Genomic DNA, 19,053 nt, shown 5'->3' with positions numbered 1-19,053 from the left:
TCCCTATCATCTTAAGAGCCTATGAGTTTTTTTTTTTTTTTTTTTTTTTTTTATTCCTTTTTATATGTGAAGAACAATACTTGATAGTCTTGTCTTCACAACCATGTCACTATAGATTCAAAGAAACGAAAGGGCTTTCTTTTAATCCTTAATTGTTCTTTTAATGTGTCTGCGTAGTTTATAAGGATATTTTATAAACCTTGTAAGTCTAAGTACTTTAACTGTGAATTACAGCAAAAAAGATATAATGAAATGTGTCCTTCACAGTCAAAAAGATTACTCAGTCTTTTTATTTAAGGTTTTCAAACGAAGGTGCCATGAATGAAACTGCTGAGGAATTGTACCATTAACCACTTCAGATCTGATTTAATGACCGGGCCATTTTTTGCGAAACGGCACTGCGTCACTTTAACTGACAATTGCGCAGCTGTGTGATGTTATACCCAAAGAAAATTGACATCCAATTTTTTTTTTCCCCCACAAATAGAGCCTTCTTTTGGTGGTATTTGTTCATCTCTGCGGTTTTTATTTTTTGCGCTAGAAACAAAAAAAAGAGCGACAATTGTGATGAAGAAAAATCTTTTTTTAATAATATTGCAATAATATCCCAAAAAATAAAAAATGTTTTTATCTGTTTAGGCCAATATGTATTCTGCATATTCTTGGTAAAAAAAAAATTCCAATAAGCATATATTGGTTTGCGCAAAAGTTATAGCATCTACAAAATAGGGGTTAGATTTATGGCATATATATATTATATAGAAATATATATATATATATATATATATATATATATATATATATATATATATATATATATATATATATATATATATATATATGAATTGCAAACAGCAGATCTGCCTCTACTCCCCTGTTAAAAGGAGGATTTGTGTGTTTACCTACACAAATCCCCGTTCTAGCTCTCGTGCCCACAATCACGGGTGGCCGGCGTTGATCACGGGTGGCCGGCGTTGATCACGCGCATCGGTCCCCCATGCCTGCTATGGCCTTTAAAGGATCCACTATACATATACAGCGATTTGCGCAAGAGAGCCAACCTGCTGTCGTATATGTACAGGAGCCGGTTGGGAAGTGGTTAAAGGATGTAGATAGGCACAGGGGTTTTGTAACAGTTTTGTAACAGTTAAAGGATAAGTTCACCTTTCGGAGCATGTTGCATGTTCCACCAATATTTAGGGTGGAACATGTAACATGATCCAGCTCTTGCAGCCTCAGTGTTACAGTGGGCGGAGGTATCTTTTCTCAACACCCGCAATCACAATTTATACATGGGACTACATCCACACAGCGGCGTCATTCTTTCAGTTTCCTGTTGAAATATTCTTTTGGTTTTGTTTAGGGCTGTTATTGATCAAAATTTTCGTGTTCGATCGTTTTTTTTTTTTTTGTTTGTTTTTTATTGATTAATTATAACGCACATACAGATCCAACTACTTTTAGCTGATTTAGCACTGTTATGGCAACCACCCAAAGCCGGACATATCGGGGCATGGCTAGGACGTCACACATCATAAACTCAGCCTCACAGTGCCCATAATCACAGCCTCGCCGTGCCCATATATAATGCTGTCTCGCCGTGCCCGTAATGCTGTCTCGCCGTGCCCGTAATGCTGTCTCGCCGTGCCCGTAATGCTGTCTCGCCATGCCCGTAATGGCAGCCTCGCCATGCCTATAATGCAGTCTCACCATGCCCATAATCGCAGCCTCACTGTAGTCTGTGCCTGTGCCTAGATTACACAGTCTGTGTGTCTCCAAGCTAAGTGTGAAAACTTTGGCTGCGCTGTGAGAAAAGTCCTGCCCTCCTCCTAGATCAGCTCGTGTGATAGACAGAACACTGCGTCTATCACAAGAGCTGATCTAGGAGGGGGGCAGGACTTTTCTCACAGCGCAGCCAAAGTTTTCCTACTCTGCTCGGAGACACACAGCGGGAGATGCCCACAGACTGTGCATGACATATAGCAGAGGAGGGAGCGGAGCACTGTGCTGCAGCCACAGCTTGGCCCAAAGCGGACTCAGGGCAGGCAGCCTACCGATCTAAAGAATGATTAATCGAGGAATTAATTGTTAATTTCTGCAGCCCTAGTTTTGTTACATATATGACTAATTCAAAAGTCTCCTGTAGTGGTCTTGAAGGCATCTTATCTGATAGGAACTTTTGAACTGCCCTGAATTTGCCCAGTGTGAGTGCATAACAACAAGAACAGTTCTCAGCCACTTAGAAATTGCATAGCCGCAAGAAGTGCACTAAACGCAGAAGTTACAGGGTGCACCAAATTAAGCTTCTCCTTTATGCTGCTCAGCATTACTGACATGGGGCGTTTGTTATGAACATCTTGTTTAAGTATAGAAAGATTCATTCTAACTGATACAGTATACCTGGCAGTGATGTATAGCCTATATAATTTGAGACGGTGTGGTCCAATCATTGGATTTAGCAAAGATAAACACTTCAGGACTCAGTTCTGTGTCAAAATTGTTGTATTAAATCAGCTGGAGACTGCATGGATTTGTGTGTGGCTTAAAAGGAAGGCCTGCCCAACCTTGGAGCATCTGGTGTTGGATTTGTGCTTTTGCCTCAAGGAGCGCTTGCACCATCTTGCTCATGTTCCTAGAGAAGTGAGCCAATTTGTTTTCAGTGGCTAGGGCGAATGGTTGCCCTATTTTCACAGCTGCCCAGGATCTTCATCAGTTGCAGCAGAGATTGTTTGTTTGTTTGTTTGTTTGAGGGAAGCTTGGTAGAAGAGCAGGATCAGTGTAGGATTACTATATCGGGAGAGAGCTCTGAATCGGTGGCTTCTCGCATCCCCAGAGATACAAAGAGCCAAAAGAAAGAAGGTAATAAGTCATCCTGGGGGGGGGGGGGGGGAGGGGGGATAGGCGTTCTGAACACAAGAAGAAAATTAATCAAAGTTGATGTTCAAAGCTTATCTGGTTTAATTCTGGGTGGGTCTACAACTTGTATACGCTATTATTAGCCAATCATTGCATAGAACATGGATATGGTTAATACAGACGTGTACATTACATATCATATTAACCGGTTCCCGACCAGCGCACGCCGAAGTACGTCGGCAGAATGGCACGGGCAGGCATATTGGCGTACAGGTACATCCAATCTTTAATGCCGCCCTGCCATCACGAGCACGCCGGCGACGGCACACTCGCGTGCTGATCGGGACCCCCGTGATGGTCTCACAGGGTGCCTGAACGAGGAAATGCCGTTGTAAACAGCATTTCTCCGTTCTGCCTAGCAACTAGTGACGCTGATCTCTGCTCCATGTGATTGGAGCAGAGATCAGTGTTCACTAAATTAAAGCCCCTCACAGTTAGTAACACTCCCCTAGGAACACTTAACCCCTACACTGCCACCCACCGGTTAACCCCTTCACTGCCAGTGTCATTTACACAGGAATCACTGCATTTATATAGCAGTGATTGCTGTATAAATGACAATGGTCCCAAAAATGTGTCAATGTCCGATGTGTCCACCATAATGTCGCAGTCACAATAAAAATCGCTGATCGCCGCCATTACTAGTAAAAAAAAAAATTATTAATAAAAATGCCATAAAACTATCCCCTATTTTGTAAACGCTATAACATTTGCGCAAACCAATCAATAATCGCTTATTGTGATTTTTTTTTTATTTTTTTTTTACCAAAAATATGTAGAATACGTATTGGCCTAAACTGAGCGAAAAATTATTATTTTTTTTATATATTTTTGGGGGATATTTATTATATAACAAAAAATAAAGTAAAAAAGTGAGTTTTTTTTTTTTTTTCAAAATTGTCGCTCTATTTTTGTTTATAGCACATAAAATAAAAACTGCAGGGGTGATCAAATACCACCAAAAGAAAGCTCTATTTGTGGGGAAAAAAAAACGTCAAGTTTGTTTGGGAGCCACGTCGCATGACCGCGCAATTGTCAATTTAAAGTGACGCAGTGCCGAATTGCAAAAAGTGGTCTGGTCTTTGACCAGCAAAATGGTCCGGGGCTGAAGTGGTTAATTATGCCATCTGCTTTCATGACTCATAGTCATGAGTCCTGCTTCCCCATATCCCTATGTCATGTCTGGGGTGGCCAGAAGTTCAGATGTCAAGCATACAGGTTGTCACAGCCAGATGTGATGTGAGAATGTCTTCCTGTCAGTTTCCGAACTGCAATGAAGATGCTACAGGTTGGACCTGCCAATATAACCTGCTTCCCACCCAAACCCTACTGACCATCTATCCCCTCCTATAATGTGTACGGAGTCTTCACTGAGACTTGACTTGCTTGTCCCTATCCTGGCCTGTTCCAGGCAGCAGGTTGGGGTTCTGGCAGACTTTTGCTGTAGTGTGCATAAGCCAGGACCTGGTTAAAGGAAATATTTGATGAGGATGGTGAATGGGGTTCATGTAGGGAACTTTTATTCGGAAACTGCAGTTGCCCGTAAAGTATAACCTCTACATTTTTATTTATGGCTGGTAATTGTGCTCAATTGAGACCACTTGTGCTTTGGATTTAAAGTGTATCTGAAGCGCAAACAGCAGTAAAATCCTGATAGGAATGCTAACCCTTCCAAACTATCCAAATCTAAAAAAATAAATATGGCTTTAGATACACGTCAACATTATTTTTTTAAATAATTTTTAGGGAAAAAAAGGAAACCTTTTTTAATGGGAGATAATTCCACTTGCAGGGATCCCAGTCATTTAGTGTTTTTCGACCCAAATGGTTGAGGCTTTGCCAAGCATTGTCAGTCAGCCAGGAGAGCAATTGGGTGGGGGAGGGGGGGGGGGGGGTGGAAGAGCTCAACAAAGCTGAAAAATAAAAAATAAGAGGCACGTTTTTTGAGCCTGTTTCTTTACCATGTTCTTCTATTTGATAGTCCAATACTGGTGGAGACCCATTCTCTGCATGTTGTGTAGTGGGACACACCCTGTGTAAAACTCATGAATAATATATTGAATTATGTTTTTATATCTTTCAGAGAGCTCACCCATAAATGGAGTCCCAAGCAGATAGGAGGACACCTAATTCTTAAAGGGTAAGAGGCACTCCCCATCTCTGAATTCAATTTCCATTTAAACCAAATTGGTGTGTTCATTATTCAGCCATATGAATTTTTTATATGAACTGTTAGATTGATGTAAAAGTAAATGCAGACAGTGGTAATCCTGCTAAAATGTGCTATCGGTTTAGTCCTAAATATGCTGTTTGTTTTTTTACAGGTTGGTGTATGCGATTGCTACTCCATTCTATTCATCAAGTCTGATTGAAACAGTACAGGTAAGAGTAATTCATTGCTATAGGTCAGGGATCTGCAATTAGCGGACCTCCAGCTGTTGCAAAACTACAAGTCCCATCATGCCTCTGCCTCTGGGTGTCATGCTTGTGGCTGTCAGTCTTGCTATGCCTCATGGGACTTTTAGTTCGGCAACAGCTGGAGGTCCGCTAATTGCATATCCCTGCTATAGGTCATACAAGACGACTTGTTTATGGCAAACGCCACTAAACTTTAACCACTTTCAGACCGGACCATTTTGCTGGTCAAAGACCAGACCACTTTTTGCGATTCGGCACTGCGTCGCTTTAACTGACAACTGCGCGGTGGTGCGACGTGGCTCCCAAACAAAATTGACGTCCTTTTTTTCCCACAAATAGAGCTTTCTTTTGGTGGTATTTGATCACCCCTGCTGTTTTTTTATTTTTTGCCCTATAAACAAAAATAGAGCGACAATTTTGAAAAAAACACATTATTTTTTACTTTTTGTTATAAAAAATATCCCCCAAAAATATATAAAAAAACATTTTTTTCCCTCAGTTTAGGCCGATACGTATTCTTCTACATATTTTTGGTAAAAAAACGCAATAAGCGATTGATTGGTTTGCGCAAAAGTTATAGCGTTTACAAAATAGGGATAGTTTTATAGCATTTTTATTAATAATTTTTTTTTTTTTTTTTACTAGTAATGGCGGCGATCAGTGATTTTTATTGTGACTGCGACATTGTGGGGGACCCATCGGACATTTTTGACACATTTTTGGGACCATTGTTGGGCTTTCATTTAGTGAACACTGATCTCTGCTCCAATCACATGGAGCAGAGATCAGCGTCACTAGTTGCTAGGCAGAATGGAGAAATGCTGTTTACTCTGCATTTCCTCCATTCGGCCGCTCCGTGAGACGATCGCTGGGATGCCCGCGGCGATCGAGTCCGCGGGTCCCGCGACTGGACTCACGGGGGTCCCGACCAGCGCGGGAGCGCGCCGGCGGCGGCGCGCTCCCGATGGCAGGGCGGCATTGAATATTGGACGTACCTGTACGCCAATATGCCTGCCCGTGCCATTCTGTCGACGTACATCGTCGTGCGCTGGTCGGGAAGTGGTTAATTTTAGATGTCCTTTATGAATTGCGCTGCTTAAGTGTTATACTGAAGCATGTTGCCAAATTCCTGAATACAGTTCCTTACTTATTTCCCAGTCCGAGCCAGTGCAAAGGATTTTCACCACTGCGACTGTGTTTTCTACAATTTTGCAGGCCTTTAGCCACACACAATGTTTTTATTAGAGCCAACAAGTTTAGTTTTGATCTAGAACTTTTTTTTTCTCCATATTTGCTAATTGTTGTTTTGCTATCTACATGCTGCTGTTCTTGTTTGCTATTTGTAATCCTAAATGCTTTTTTACAAAGTCTAAAATGGATATGATGATTTTTTTTTTTTTAATTTGCAGTGGCTTTTGTTCATGTTATACCTACATACATTGTTTCTGGGTTATAGGTTGTCCCATGGATAGATTCTACCAACTTCCTCTGCATTAAGCTGGACACAAACTGATTGAAATTCGGCCCGTCCAGCAGGGACCAGACAATTTAGTTAGTCTGTGGGCTTCCCCACTTGACAGAATTGAATCATTTAAACCGATTTCTGTCTAATGCCCCGTACACACGATCGGAATTCTTGTCGGAAAAAGCTCTGATGGTTTTCCCGACGGAATTCCGCTCAAGCTGTCTTGCCTACACACGGTCACACCAAATTTCCGATCGTTTAGAACGCGGTGACGTATAACACATACTACGGGACTAGAAAAAGGAAGTTCAATACCCAGTAGCCAATAGCTTCTGTCTCGTAGTTGAATCTGAGCATGCATGATTTTTGGCGTGTCGGAATTGCATACACATGATCGGAATTTCCAATAGAAAGTTTTTCCGTCTGAAAATTGAGAGCATGCTATCAATTTTTGGCTGGCGGGAATTCGGCCAGCTAAATTCCGATGGAGCATACACACGGTCACATTTTCTGATGAAATGCTCTCATCTGTCTTTTTCTGTCCGGAATTCCGATCGTGTGTACACGGCAAAAGGGACATGGAAACATTTCTATCGTTAGTGGCTGTAGCCACTGATCAGTGTATTCTGACAGCAGTGGGTGCCTCTGTCAAGATACATTATTGCTGTAGGAGAATTCCTCCACCCACTTTGTATGTATAGATGGAGGCATCTGTCTGTCTTTTTTTTTTTTTTTTTTTTTTTTTTTTTTTTTCGCAAGCTGAAGGAAAAAAAAAAAAAAAAAAAAAGGATGCCCAGTTCACTTAACAGCTAGCCTACAACAGACTGTCATCATTGTTTGTTTATATTTTTTTTGCAAATTTTTTAATATAAAATTAAATGGTTCCATAAGATCTGCAGAGTGTGTGCAAAAAAGTGGTAATAAAGTCTTGTTTGTTATTTTTAAAGGAAAAAAAAATGTTATTTTCCTGCTCTGTGTAATAGTTTTGTGCACAGAGCAGCCCAGATCTTCCTCTTCTCGGGTCCTTCATCGACACTCCTGCCCCCCCCCCACCTATTGAATGCCCCCACAGCAAGCAGCTTGCTATTGGGGTGCCCAAGCCGAGCCACAGCTCTGTGTGTCCATTCAGATACGGAGCCCCCTCTCTCTCCATATTGCCTCGATGACTTTGACAGCAGCAGGAGCCAATGGCACTGCACAGCTGTTTCAGCCAATGAGGAGGGAGAGTCCAGGACAGCCAAGTCTCTTGTGCAAAATCGCTGGCTCTAAATGGACCTCAGGTAAGTATTAGAGGGGCTGCTGCACACAGGTTTTTCAGATCCGTTACTGATTAGTTTCTACATGTGCATTTTTGATGCGTTCCAGTGCGCTTTTGATGCGTTCCAGTGCTTTCTGGTGCATTTTTGATGTGTTTTACCACTTTGAAGTACAGTTCAATGCAAAGAAAATGCAGCATGTTCTACTTTTTTCCTGGAACTGGAAAGCCCTCGAACTGACTGCACTGGTATGAACTATTCCATTGGATACCATGTTATCTGCTTCCCATGCATTTTTTGATTCAGAAAAAAAAAAGTTTTTTTTTATTTTTTATTTTTTGTTCTTTGTCTTAAAACGACACAATATGAAAAGTTCTGAACTAGGAAACACGTACGTATTTGGAAGTAAATCCGTTGGACCCCATAAACCATTGCTGTCTGTCAGTGAAAGATGAAGACCCTAGAAGGATCATAGTACTGTCACCATGCAGAAGGGTTACTACAGATGATCACTCATTCACTTATCGGAATACAATCTTCTTGACAAACATTCTTTTTATGAGTGCAGGAATTTCTTCTTCAAAAGTAGGAAATGCCTCTCACTCTTGTATAAATAGCTTTTTTAGTTATGGGAATAGAGTGCCACTTATTTAGTTTCATTTCTCATAAGGATTTTTTTTCATTTTTGGGTAGAGGGGGGGGTGGTTAAAATCACTGTGTTTTGCCAGCCGTGTCTCAATTTGAATGATTTATCTTCACGTCTGTCCCATAGACACAACAAAAAGGGGAAATCTTTTCAATGACAATACCCAAAACCACTTCAATACCAGGTACTTTCGCACCTTCCCAGGCCAATTTTCAGCTTTCAGTTCTGTCACTTTTTAAATGACAACAGCGCGGTCATGCTACTTTTTACCCAAACAAAATTTTTATCATTTTGTTCCCACAAATAGAGCTTTATTTTTGGTGGTATTTGATCACCTCTGCAGTTTTTATTTTTTAATAAACAAATAAAAAAAAATCCAGAAAATGGGAAAAAAAAAAGTTTTTTTCTTTGTTTTTGTTATAAAATTTTGTAAATAAGCAAGTTTTCTCCTTCACTGATGGGCACTGATAAGGTGGCACCAATTTGGTGGCACTGATGGGCAACACTGGGCATTGAAAGGCTGCAGTGATGGATACTCATGGGTGGCACTGATGTGCACTGAAAGGCGGCACTGATGGCTGGCACTGATTTCACTATTGGGCATCACTGGTGGCACTGGCGGGCATTTTTCATTGGCACCGATTTGCAGCTGCCTGGGCACGGATTGGCATTTCCCTGATGGTCGAGGGTGGCATACCTGGTGGTCCAGTTTGGTGACCATCCCTGGTGGCATCCTGGTGGTCCTAGGTGGGCATTCGAGGAGGGGGCTGCGCCGGTAAACAATCAGCACAGACCCTGTCAGGAGAGCAGCCGATCAGCTCTCCTCTACTCACGTCTATCAGGCGTGAGTGAGGAAAAGCCGATCAACGGCTCTTCCTGTTTACATCATGATCAGCCGTGATTGGATATGGCTGATCACGTGGTAGAGAGTCTCTATAAGAGACTGTTTACCTAGATTGACTAGACTGACACGCCTCAACAACGATGGCCGCGATGCGTGCCTTGTTATCCTGACCATGTTATTTGACGTCCGGTCAGGATAACGCAACCACTTTTGCCGACATTGTTTTGCTATATGGCGGGCGGCAAGTGGTTAAGCAGGCCATACATGATTCATTGTCTTTCGTTTAAATCCCAACTCTGGTCAAAAAAATTGTTTGCCCCATGCAGTGAGATTATGCCTGCACTGCAAGGGGCCGGGGCCAACTGCTTGTTTTTTTTAGAGGTCACAAAGTTTATGCTCACCTGATCAACTAATTCTTTGGAAAACAATGCTCTCCCATGGTCAAGCATGCTGATAACAGGAACAGTTCATTTTCAAGGCGGGGGGGGGGGGGAGGTGTGTGACAGACTGGTCTTGTGCTGGGAGGTTTGGTGGATCAGTTGTTATTGTTGTTATTATTATTATTCAGGATTTATATAGCGCCAACAGTTTTGGCAACACTTTATATCACAAGGGCAGACAGTACAGTTATAATACAATTTTTAATACGGGAGGGATCAGAGGGCCTTGCTCGTTCAAGCTCCAAATCTAGGAGGGTTGGTTAAGTGATACAAAAGGTAATAGCTGTGGGGGATGAGATGATGGACAAAATAAAAGTACAGTTAGGTGGCGGCAGGATAGGCTTCTCTGAAGAGGAGGGTTTTCAGGGATCATCTAAAAGTGGGCGGAGTAGGAGATAGTAGGACAGATTGGGGTAGGGAGTTCCATAGAATTGGAGAGGCTTGGGAAAGGTCCTAGAGGCGAACTTGGGAGTGGGTGACAAGGGAGCTAGAGAGCAGGAGGTCTTGGGGGAGGGAAACAAAGAGGATGATTAGGTTGGTATTTTTAAACTAGGTTATTGATGTGCTGGGAGCCGAGTTGTGGATGGCTTTGTAAGCATTTGTTAGTATTTTGAATTTAAATAGTGGGGTGAGCGTAAGCCAATGGATGCATTCACAGAGCAGACACTGGTAAGGTGAATAAGCATTAGCATTCATGATGGACTGAAGGGGGGACCGCCTATTTAAAGGTAATCCAGTGAGGGAGTTTTCATTAGTGTTCCTAAACCCAGGGCCCAATCTAAAATTTTCAAAAAGTCTGGTTGTACAGGAGTCGATTGGGAGATTGACTTCTGTACAACCAGACTGCTCATAAACTGATAGAAAGGTCGGTCTTGCTGAACTGGCTGAAGTTCGGTCCATCTATAGCCAACTTTAGACCGTTGTCACTGGAACAATTGTCCTCATTGTCAGACTTCCCCTCTTTTGCTTTTCTGGTGGCAACCCAAAACTTTAAAGTAAAGCTAGTGATGTGGGCTACTGGCAGACTCAAATGGGCACCAACATTTCTGCATGGAACATATACGCAGGAAGGATTTTTTTATGTGATTTTAACGCTGCCATAAACATGATAGAACTAGAAAGTTTTTATAAAAATACACATTTTATTGATAAGTCATTCAAATTTGTTTAGCGCAAAAATTGAAAGTTATCAACTTGGACTTTTTATCAGGTCACAAAGGATAGTTTCAAAGTCGGTGACGATGTGGTGTCTTATCCCAACTTGTTTCAGCGTTATATGATTAAACTGTATTGCTCTATACTATTATGGCATACTTTGTCTTTTTGAACAGTGACTACATAATGAAGCCCTTAGTGGCGAAACATGTCGGGATAAAACAGCACATTGTCACTGACTTTGAAAATATCCTCTGTGACCTGATGAAAAGACAAGTTGCTAACTTTAAGTTTTTACACTAAACACATTTTAATGATGTATCAAAAAAAGTGTTATTTTTATAAAAAAACTTTCTGATTCTATCTTGTTTATAGCACCGTTAAAATTGCATAAAAAAATCTTCCTGTGTAAACCCAAAATTTTACCCTTGCTTTCATTCCTGGTAACACTGGTGATCAGGGAATTTAGAGCAGGCCGATCTCTCACACAGATGCAGGCTGCAATAAAAATCTCACAGGGATTGTAACTACTCACCACTTTTATCTTTACTTCTACACTAATGCCCTGTACACACGGTCGGACCTTCCGACAACAAAATTCATCTGATTTTTTTCCGACTGATTTTTGGCCCAAACTTGTCTTGCATACACACAGTCGCACAAAGTTGTTGGAAAATCCGATCGTTCAGAACGAGGTGACGTAAACCACGTACGACGGGACTATAAAGAGGCCAGTAGCCAATGGCTTTCGTCTCGTAATTTTTATTCTGAGCCTGCGTGGCACTTTGTTCATTGGAATTGTCTACACACGATCGGATTTTGTTGTCAGAAAATTTTAGATCCTGCTTTCAAACTTTGTGTCGGAAATTCCGACGGAAAAAGCCTACACAGGATCAGATTTTCCGACAACAAGATCCGATCGCACTTTTTCCGTCGGAAAGTCCGACCGTGTGTACAGGGCATTAGAGTTAACCCATCCAATAATGATATTTATGGTTTTAGTTGTTTCTGGCAGGGTGAATCACACAGCAGCTTTTTCTTTTTTGAAATCATGCTGAGTAGAGAAATTGTATGGACTCTCCTTACTTTAACAGGCAGGAAGTACATAACTGAGTCATCAAGCTCACTGGAATCTACAAGGAACTGCAGTTGATGTTTGGCGTTGAATCTTAGTTTATAACTGTTGTCTTTTGTATCTTTTTTATTTTCTATTTTTACTAGACTTAAATTGATTTTATTTTTTTATACATTACAGAGTGAGATCATCCGTGACAATCCTGGCATTCTGGATTGTGTGAAAGAAGGAATTGGCCGACTTGTGGGACTTGGAGTGCCGCACAGCAAACGTCTGCTGCCTCTTCTGGTTCTTACCTTCCCCACTGTCCTTCATGGTGTCCTTCATTATATAATCAGCTCAATCGTTCAGAAATGTGTTTTATTCTTTATAAAGAAAAGAAATCCTGCCAGAAATCCATCTGATGCCACTTCATCAGCTCAGAACATTTTGGAGGAGTATTTCCCAGAACTTGTAGCCAACTTTGCCGCCAGCCTGTGTGCTGATGTCATGCTGTATCCTCTTGAAACCGTGATGCATCGCCTTCATATTCAAGGGACACGCACAATAATCGATAATACGGACCTTGGCTATGAAGTACTGCCTATCAACACTCAGTACGAGGGCATGAGAGACTGCATTAATACTATAAAACGAGAGGAAGGAATGCTAGGCTTTTACAAAGGGTTCGGGGCTGTAGTGGTGCAGTACACTCTTCATGCTACTGTTCTGCAAATTACAAAACTCATTTATTCATCTTTGCTGCACAATACAGCCCAGTGAAAGGGAGAGTCGTGACTCGTACAAAGGGTAGAAAAGAAAAACGGCATGTCTTAGGCACCGGTGTGTCATCTCCCGAACTCTGGTCTGGATTCTATATGCTGGATGAACGTTGACGTTTACATTTATGTTTGGAATCTGGATTCACTGTGGGCTTTAATAAAAAAAAAAAGAAAGAATGCAGAATTGTAAGATGTAACCTACAGAAATCAATGAGAAATGAGTGTTATTTGCCTGGCTTCGCTAGTTTGCTGAGAACAGAATGATTGATTGGGTTATGGCACGTCACTGATTTTGTGCTATGTTAAGAGTGGTAAGAATTAGTGCTGATTTTTGTGATAATTGTTCAACGTTTATTGTGATATTGCCTCTTAAATACAGATTGATTTCTGTTGGCAAAATGTCTGTGCAGGTTTTGACAGGTTTCCAACATCAAATATGTAGGGTACATACACTGCCTTATACAGTACATCAGTGTTTTTGACATGGACACATTCCTAGACGTATATCTTCTCTTTATATAGCACCACATGATGTATGCTTAATTCCTGTAGTCATGGATGGCAGGACTGTTCTTTTTGGTGTGTCCTGAGCCATGTGCATGTGTATCTGTCATAGAGTTATGGAATAAACTATAAAAATGTTCTGGCCATGCCATTATGCTATGTTCACTACACAACAGTATATCATAGATGAATTGAATAGCCTTAAAGTGATTGTAAACGATCATCTTGTAAAACAACCCGTTCAGTTTAAAATAGAAATGAAAGGCAATACATTATAAATACCATTTTATAAGTGATCATATTCCCTCTGTTCTCAGCTGCGTGAGAGCTGGGGAAGGAGAAGCCGCAGCACACTGAACTTCCCAGTGAATGGCTGTGCTGAGTTCCCACCTGGGAAGAGAAGGATTGGATCTGCTCTGTGCAAAACCACTGCACTGTGCAGGTAAGTATATGTTTTGTTATTTAACCGATTGCCGACCGCCTCACGACGATATTCGTCGACAGAAGGGCTCGTACAGGCAGAATCGCGTACCTGTACATTGCCCTTTTAAGAGGCGGCAAGCTCCGTGAGTCGGGTTGCGGGTCCCGCGGACTCGATCGCCTCACGGGGAGGAAGAACGGGGAGATGCTAATGTAAACAAGCATATCCCCGCTCTGCTGTCATTGGGAGCAGAGATCAGTGACGTGTCACACAGAGCCACGCCTCCTCCCACAGTTAGAAACCCGCCCCCAGGACACATGTAACCCCTACACTGCCCCCCAGTGGTTAACCCCTTCACTGCCAGTGTCATTTACACAGGAATTGGTGCATTTGTATAGCACTGATTGCTGTATAAATGACAATGGTCCCAAAAATGTCCGCTGTGTCCGCCTTAATGTCACAGTCACGATGAAAATCGCTGATTTAAAAAAAATATATATAATTTTATATATATATATATATATATATATATATATATATATGACATAAGACTATCCCCTATTTTCGTAAACGCTATAACTTTTGCGCAAACAATCAATAATCGCTTATTGCGTTTTTTGTTTTTTAAAAATATTTAGAAGAATACGTATCGGCCTAAACTGAGGAAAAAAATAGTTTTATATATTTTTGGGGGATATTTATTATAGCAAAATGTAAAAAATGTGTTTTGTTTTCAAAATTAAACAAATAAGATATTTGGGGGGCACACCCTAAAAAAAAAACGCAGAAAGGTGGTGCTGCCATAAGACCATACAACAGAAGAAAAATATTACAGCGCACACATGCAAAACTAACATTTTACCTCCAGCAAGGTTTTTTAAAAACACCTAGACATTTTCAAAAAATATGGTGATTTGGTCACACCTTATTGCTATACGGTGTTTAAGCCCACTTACTGCTACAAAGTACCCCATGATTAGTGGGTCCTACACTATCCATAGACTGGGAGATCCTGCTTCTCTGAACCATGGGAGCTATACTCCTCTATATGGGAGAACATGAGGTCTCCACCATGACACAGAGAACATGAGGTCTCCTCTATATGGGAGACCTCATGTTCTCCCATATAGAGGAGTATAGCTCCCATGGTTCAGAGAAGCAGGATCTCCTAGTCTAGGGATAGTGTAAGACCCACTAATCATGGGGTACTTTGTCGCAGTAAGTGGGCTTAAGCACCATATAGCAATATGGTGTGAACAAATCTCCATATTTTTTGAAAATGTCTAGGTGTTTTTAAAAAACCTTGCTGGAGGTAAAATGTTAGTTTTGCATGTGTGCGGTGTAATATTTTTGTTTTGTCTTCAAAATTGTCGCTTTTTTTGGTTTATAGCACAAAAAATAAAAACCGCAGGGGTGATCAAATACCACCAAAAGAAAGCTCTATTTGTGGGGGAAAAAATTTCAATTTTGTTTGGGAGCCACGTCACACGACCGCGCAATTGTCAGTTAAAGCGACAATATGTTTTATGGCAGAAAGTAAAAAATATATATATTTTTTTTTCAAAATTGTCAGGTTTTTTTTTTGTTTATAGTGCAAAAAATAACGTGGTGATTTAATACCACCAAAAGCAAGCTATTTGTGGGGAGACAGTTTAAATTTTTATTGGGTACAGCATTGCATGGCCATGCAATTGTCAGTTAAAATAGCGCAGTTCCGTATTGCAAAAAGTGGCCTGGTCACAAGGGTGTGTGGGGGTGTGTGTGTGTGTGTGTGTGTGTGTGTGTGTGTGTGTGTAAGTCTTCCGGAGGCAAGTGGTTAATATCACTTTAACATTTCCAGACAGATCCCATTTTTTTTTTTTTTTACTGCCCCTGTTTTTCCAAAGATGGGGGCATATGACATTAAAAAATCAGAGAAGTGGAGTACATGAAATCTAGTACGTTCAATAATAATGCTGTATTGTGATCTTTTATACCTGGTAATATTGCTACCGTCATTTTTCTACTGGGTCAACTTATGTTCTGGTTTTAGTGTGCAATTTGTGTTGAATTGTTCAGAACCTCATGCTGTAATATAGTCTAGAAAGGATTGTGTATGGAAATGTAATAGTGTGTGTTTTTTGACCAAACGGATCATTGTATGGCCTTTTCTGAATCTAAAAATAGATTAGGCTGGTATAAGTACCCATTCGGTGTGGAAGGTGATTTCTAGATTCTTATGTAAACATATAAAGGTTGGCATAATTTTCCCAAGTCATCCTCCTGGACACTTTATTTGAGAGATGGCTCCACCCACCTACAGGAAACTCAAGACCAAGCTTATAAAGTCCTCCAGAAGCTCCCAGCCTTCGTTTCTTGTATTTCCTGCCTCCTGTATGTGCAGCTCTCTTTGTTTTCCCATGTGATCTTTCTGATAGAGACCCCCTCTCCTGCAACAGCCGTGGGACAAGTTACAGAAAGAGCGACATGAAGAGGGTGTCTGCCGATGAACCTCACAACCTTTCTCTCTTTATTCAGATGCCTGCGATTGTAAACCTCTGACATGAGATCTGAACAAAGCATACCCCTCTAAAGCAGGGGCCCTCCAGCCGTTGTGGAACTACATTTCCCATGAAGCATTGCAAGACTGGCAGTTACAATTACTCCCAGAGGCATGATGAGACTTGTAGTTCTGCAACAGCTGGAGGGCCCCATGTTGCCTACCCCTGCTCTATAGTATGTACTTGTCTCAGTTAAGAGCACTAAGTGTTATTTCTGTCTGCTGCTTCTTCCTCAGCATGAATCGCTTCTGACAAGTTTTCCTGACACCAAGAGAAGGAAAGGTGACAGGGGGAGGGAGCTCCTGAAGACTGACAACCTAAACTCAGTTCCTGTGTGCTGTGGTGTGGGGTGTCCCCTCCCTCCAATCAGTTCTTAGAGCTCTCCTTGCTGAGCTCTGCAGAGTGTAACTTCAGCTCTGCACCCCCTTTTTTTCTGAAATATTAAAAAAAGCTTTATAAATGCTACACTTTGAAGAGAAGACTACGGATAGACAGGTACAAATTATGTAGGAGGATTTGTTTCATCTGTGTATCAACCGAGTCCAGTCACTTCTCTGGGTATATGTAAGTTACAACCACTTTAAGTGCTCACCAGTGGCAAGCACAACATCCCCCATGAACTGCAGTTACTTTTAGGCTGGCAGGGTAGGCTGGATTCACATCTATGCATTTTTAGTGCTTTTTGCAGATTTGCACTACAGAACGTGTTCTATAGGAAACCATGTTAAATGGACTGTAGTCCAAATCTGCAAAAAGCAGCAAAGGTGTGAATCCAGCCTAAGGAGCATGTTTCTACCTCCAGATGTGCCTGGAGGGTAACAAAATGCTAGTACTTGTGCCTCATTGGCCAAAATAGTGCAGTATCGGGCTGGCATTTTGGAAGTGATGCGGTGGAAGCCTACATGGCACTTGAAGTAGCAGAGAGCCGTTTAAGCAGCAAAGATTCTCGATCTGAACTAGAGATAAGAACCTCATGCATTAATATTGCTCTCATGCGAGGGACATGTGTAGGACCAGAAGGCAGCGATTTGCTTTCCCAATCCAGACATTTTGGGCTTGTGAAAATGAGTAATTGGCGCTGTGCGCAGCTCAGGTCCACATATTTCTGCAGCGGGTCCAGCCAGCTTTCATCAATCAGCCATGGACACCTGTACAAATCAATGGCAGGCTGTGGCGGCACTGTTTGCAATAATTGCATATAGACAGATTCGTACTGTGGATTGAGACCATTCCCGTTCAGGGGGTGCTTAAGTGTCCCTAACCACAGGAAATTGCTCCATGTCTGATTACGTGGACAGTGTCAGCCTGTCATTGGTTTGTATCGGAAACACCTGGCTGTACCCACCTCAGAAATTCACTGGGCAGTATATGGCCTGGGTGCATGAGCTAGCGGCTGTTATAACCGCTAGCAGCAATCGCTGGCTTCCCCTGCTGGGAGGACACAATGGCTCCATGGGAGGGATTCCTCTGTCAACACTGTTGTTGCCTGGTCCAAGCCATAGTTTACACTTGCTCTTGAGGGGCGGTAAAGCCATGTTTTTACTGCCCTCTAACAGGTTTTTGTACACATGCTGCGCATTCCGCCTTTCACATTAGGCTGGCAGTAGCGCTGCTGAATAGGGCCATGCTGCAACTGCAAGCAAAATGCAGGGATTGTGGTGTAGTGCGGTATTCCCATTCAAAAAGCCTGCTTGGCTGTCAAAACAAAGAACACGTGCAGTCACACACAGCTTTCTGAAAAGAGACCCACTGCAGATTGTCCTTCAGAGACCAACACAGGTGTAAAAAAAGCCTTTAGTCTAAATCTCTACCAGTATTTCAGCTTGATGAGGACAAGTTCTTTTTTTGAGCCTACCTACAAAATTGACACCATAGCCAGCTATGTTCTGACCTCGTTCCTGCCCCTGTTAGGTGTGACTGCATAGGCTGATTGTAGAGATGAGCCATTACACAGACATTTATGGCTATGTCTAAGGATGGAACTGAGTTAATCTTTTACATACAATATCAATTTATTCTAAGCTAAGCCAGAGGTGGCAAGAATGTTTCTAAAGGTGAGCAGTATTTAGTGTCACTCACAGCATTGTATTTCTAAAGCTCCATACACACTATCAGATTTTCTGCTGATTTTTGTCTTCAGATTTACCAAAATCATAAAATATGAGGTCAAACCTTAGGCGTTTCAATTTGTATGCAATCAGGGAGGCCCTTGCACTACATGGTTTTGGTAAATCTGAAGACAAAAATCAGCAGAAAATCTGATAGTGTGTATAGGGCTTAATAATTTTTTTCCCTGCAACATGTTATGCAGATTCTTCATCGGCTTTGTTTACTTGCTATATATTAGTCATTTTAAACAGTTTTCATCATACAAAACAGAGGATTGCAACATGCATACAGCTTTATACATTCATAATGGGAGTGTTGCAGTTTACTCTTGTAGCATTCTCATACACTTTGTTTTTTTTCTCCTTCTTTAGTGTTGCTATAGCAGTGGCCTCTACATCCATATGTTTGCATTGTATTGCAAAGCACACTGAAGAAGTTTGAGTACGTCAGAGAGCGCAATAATAACCGCCAGCATTGGTGTCAGTGAGTGCAATAACCACCTC

General features: G+C 41.6%; 1 protein-coding gene across 1 annotated transcript in view; it reads left to right on the top strand.

Annotated features, from left to right (window-relative positions):
- SLC25A46 (solute carrier family 25 member 46) overlaps positions 1 to 13,619 on the top strand; it is a 71,571-nt gene extending 57,952 nt beyond the window's left edge. Inside the window, exons 6-8 of the mRNA XM_077462298.1 lie at positions 5,000 to 5,056; positions 5,241 to 5,298; positions 12,396 to 13,619. Coding sequence (XP_077318424.1) covers positions 5,000 to 5,056; positions 5,241 to 5,298; positions 12,396 to 12,977 — 697 coding nt within the window. The 3' untranslated portion in view covers positions 12,978 to 13,619. The remainder of the gene's footprint in view (positions 1 to 4,999; positions 5,057 to 5,240; positions 5,299 to 12,395) is intronic.
- Positions 13,620 to 19,053: the final 5,434 nt, after the last annotated feature.

Source organism: Lithobates pipiens, unplaced genomic scaffold (genome assembly GCF_037356315.1).
Source record: "Lithobates pipiens isolate NorthernLeopardFrog02 unplaced genomic scaffold, aLitPip1_a1.2 Scaffold_3, whole genome shotgun sequence".
In the NCBI taxonomy this organism is placed as follows: Eukaryota; Metazoa; Chordata; class Amphibia; order Anura; family Ranidae; genus Lithobates; species Lithobates pipiens.
The sequence above is the reverse complement of the archived record's forward strand: the minus strand, read 5'-3'. Positions and strand labels throughout refer to the sequence as shown.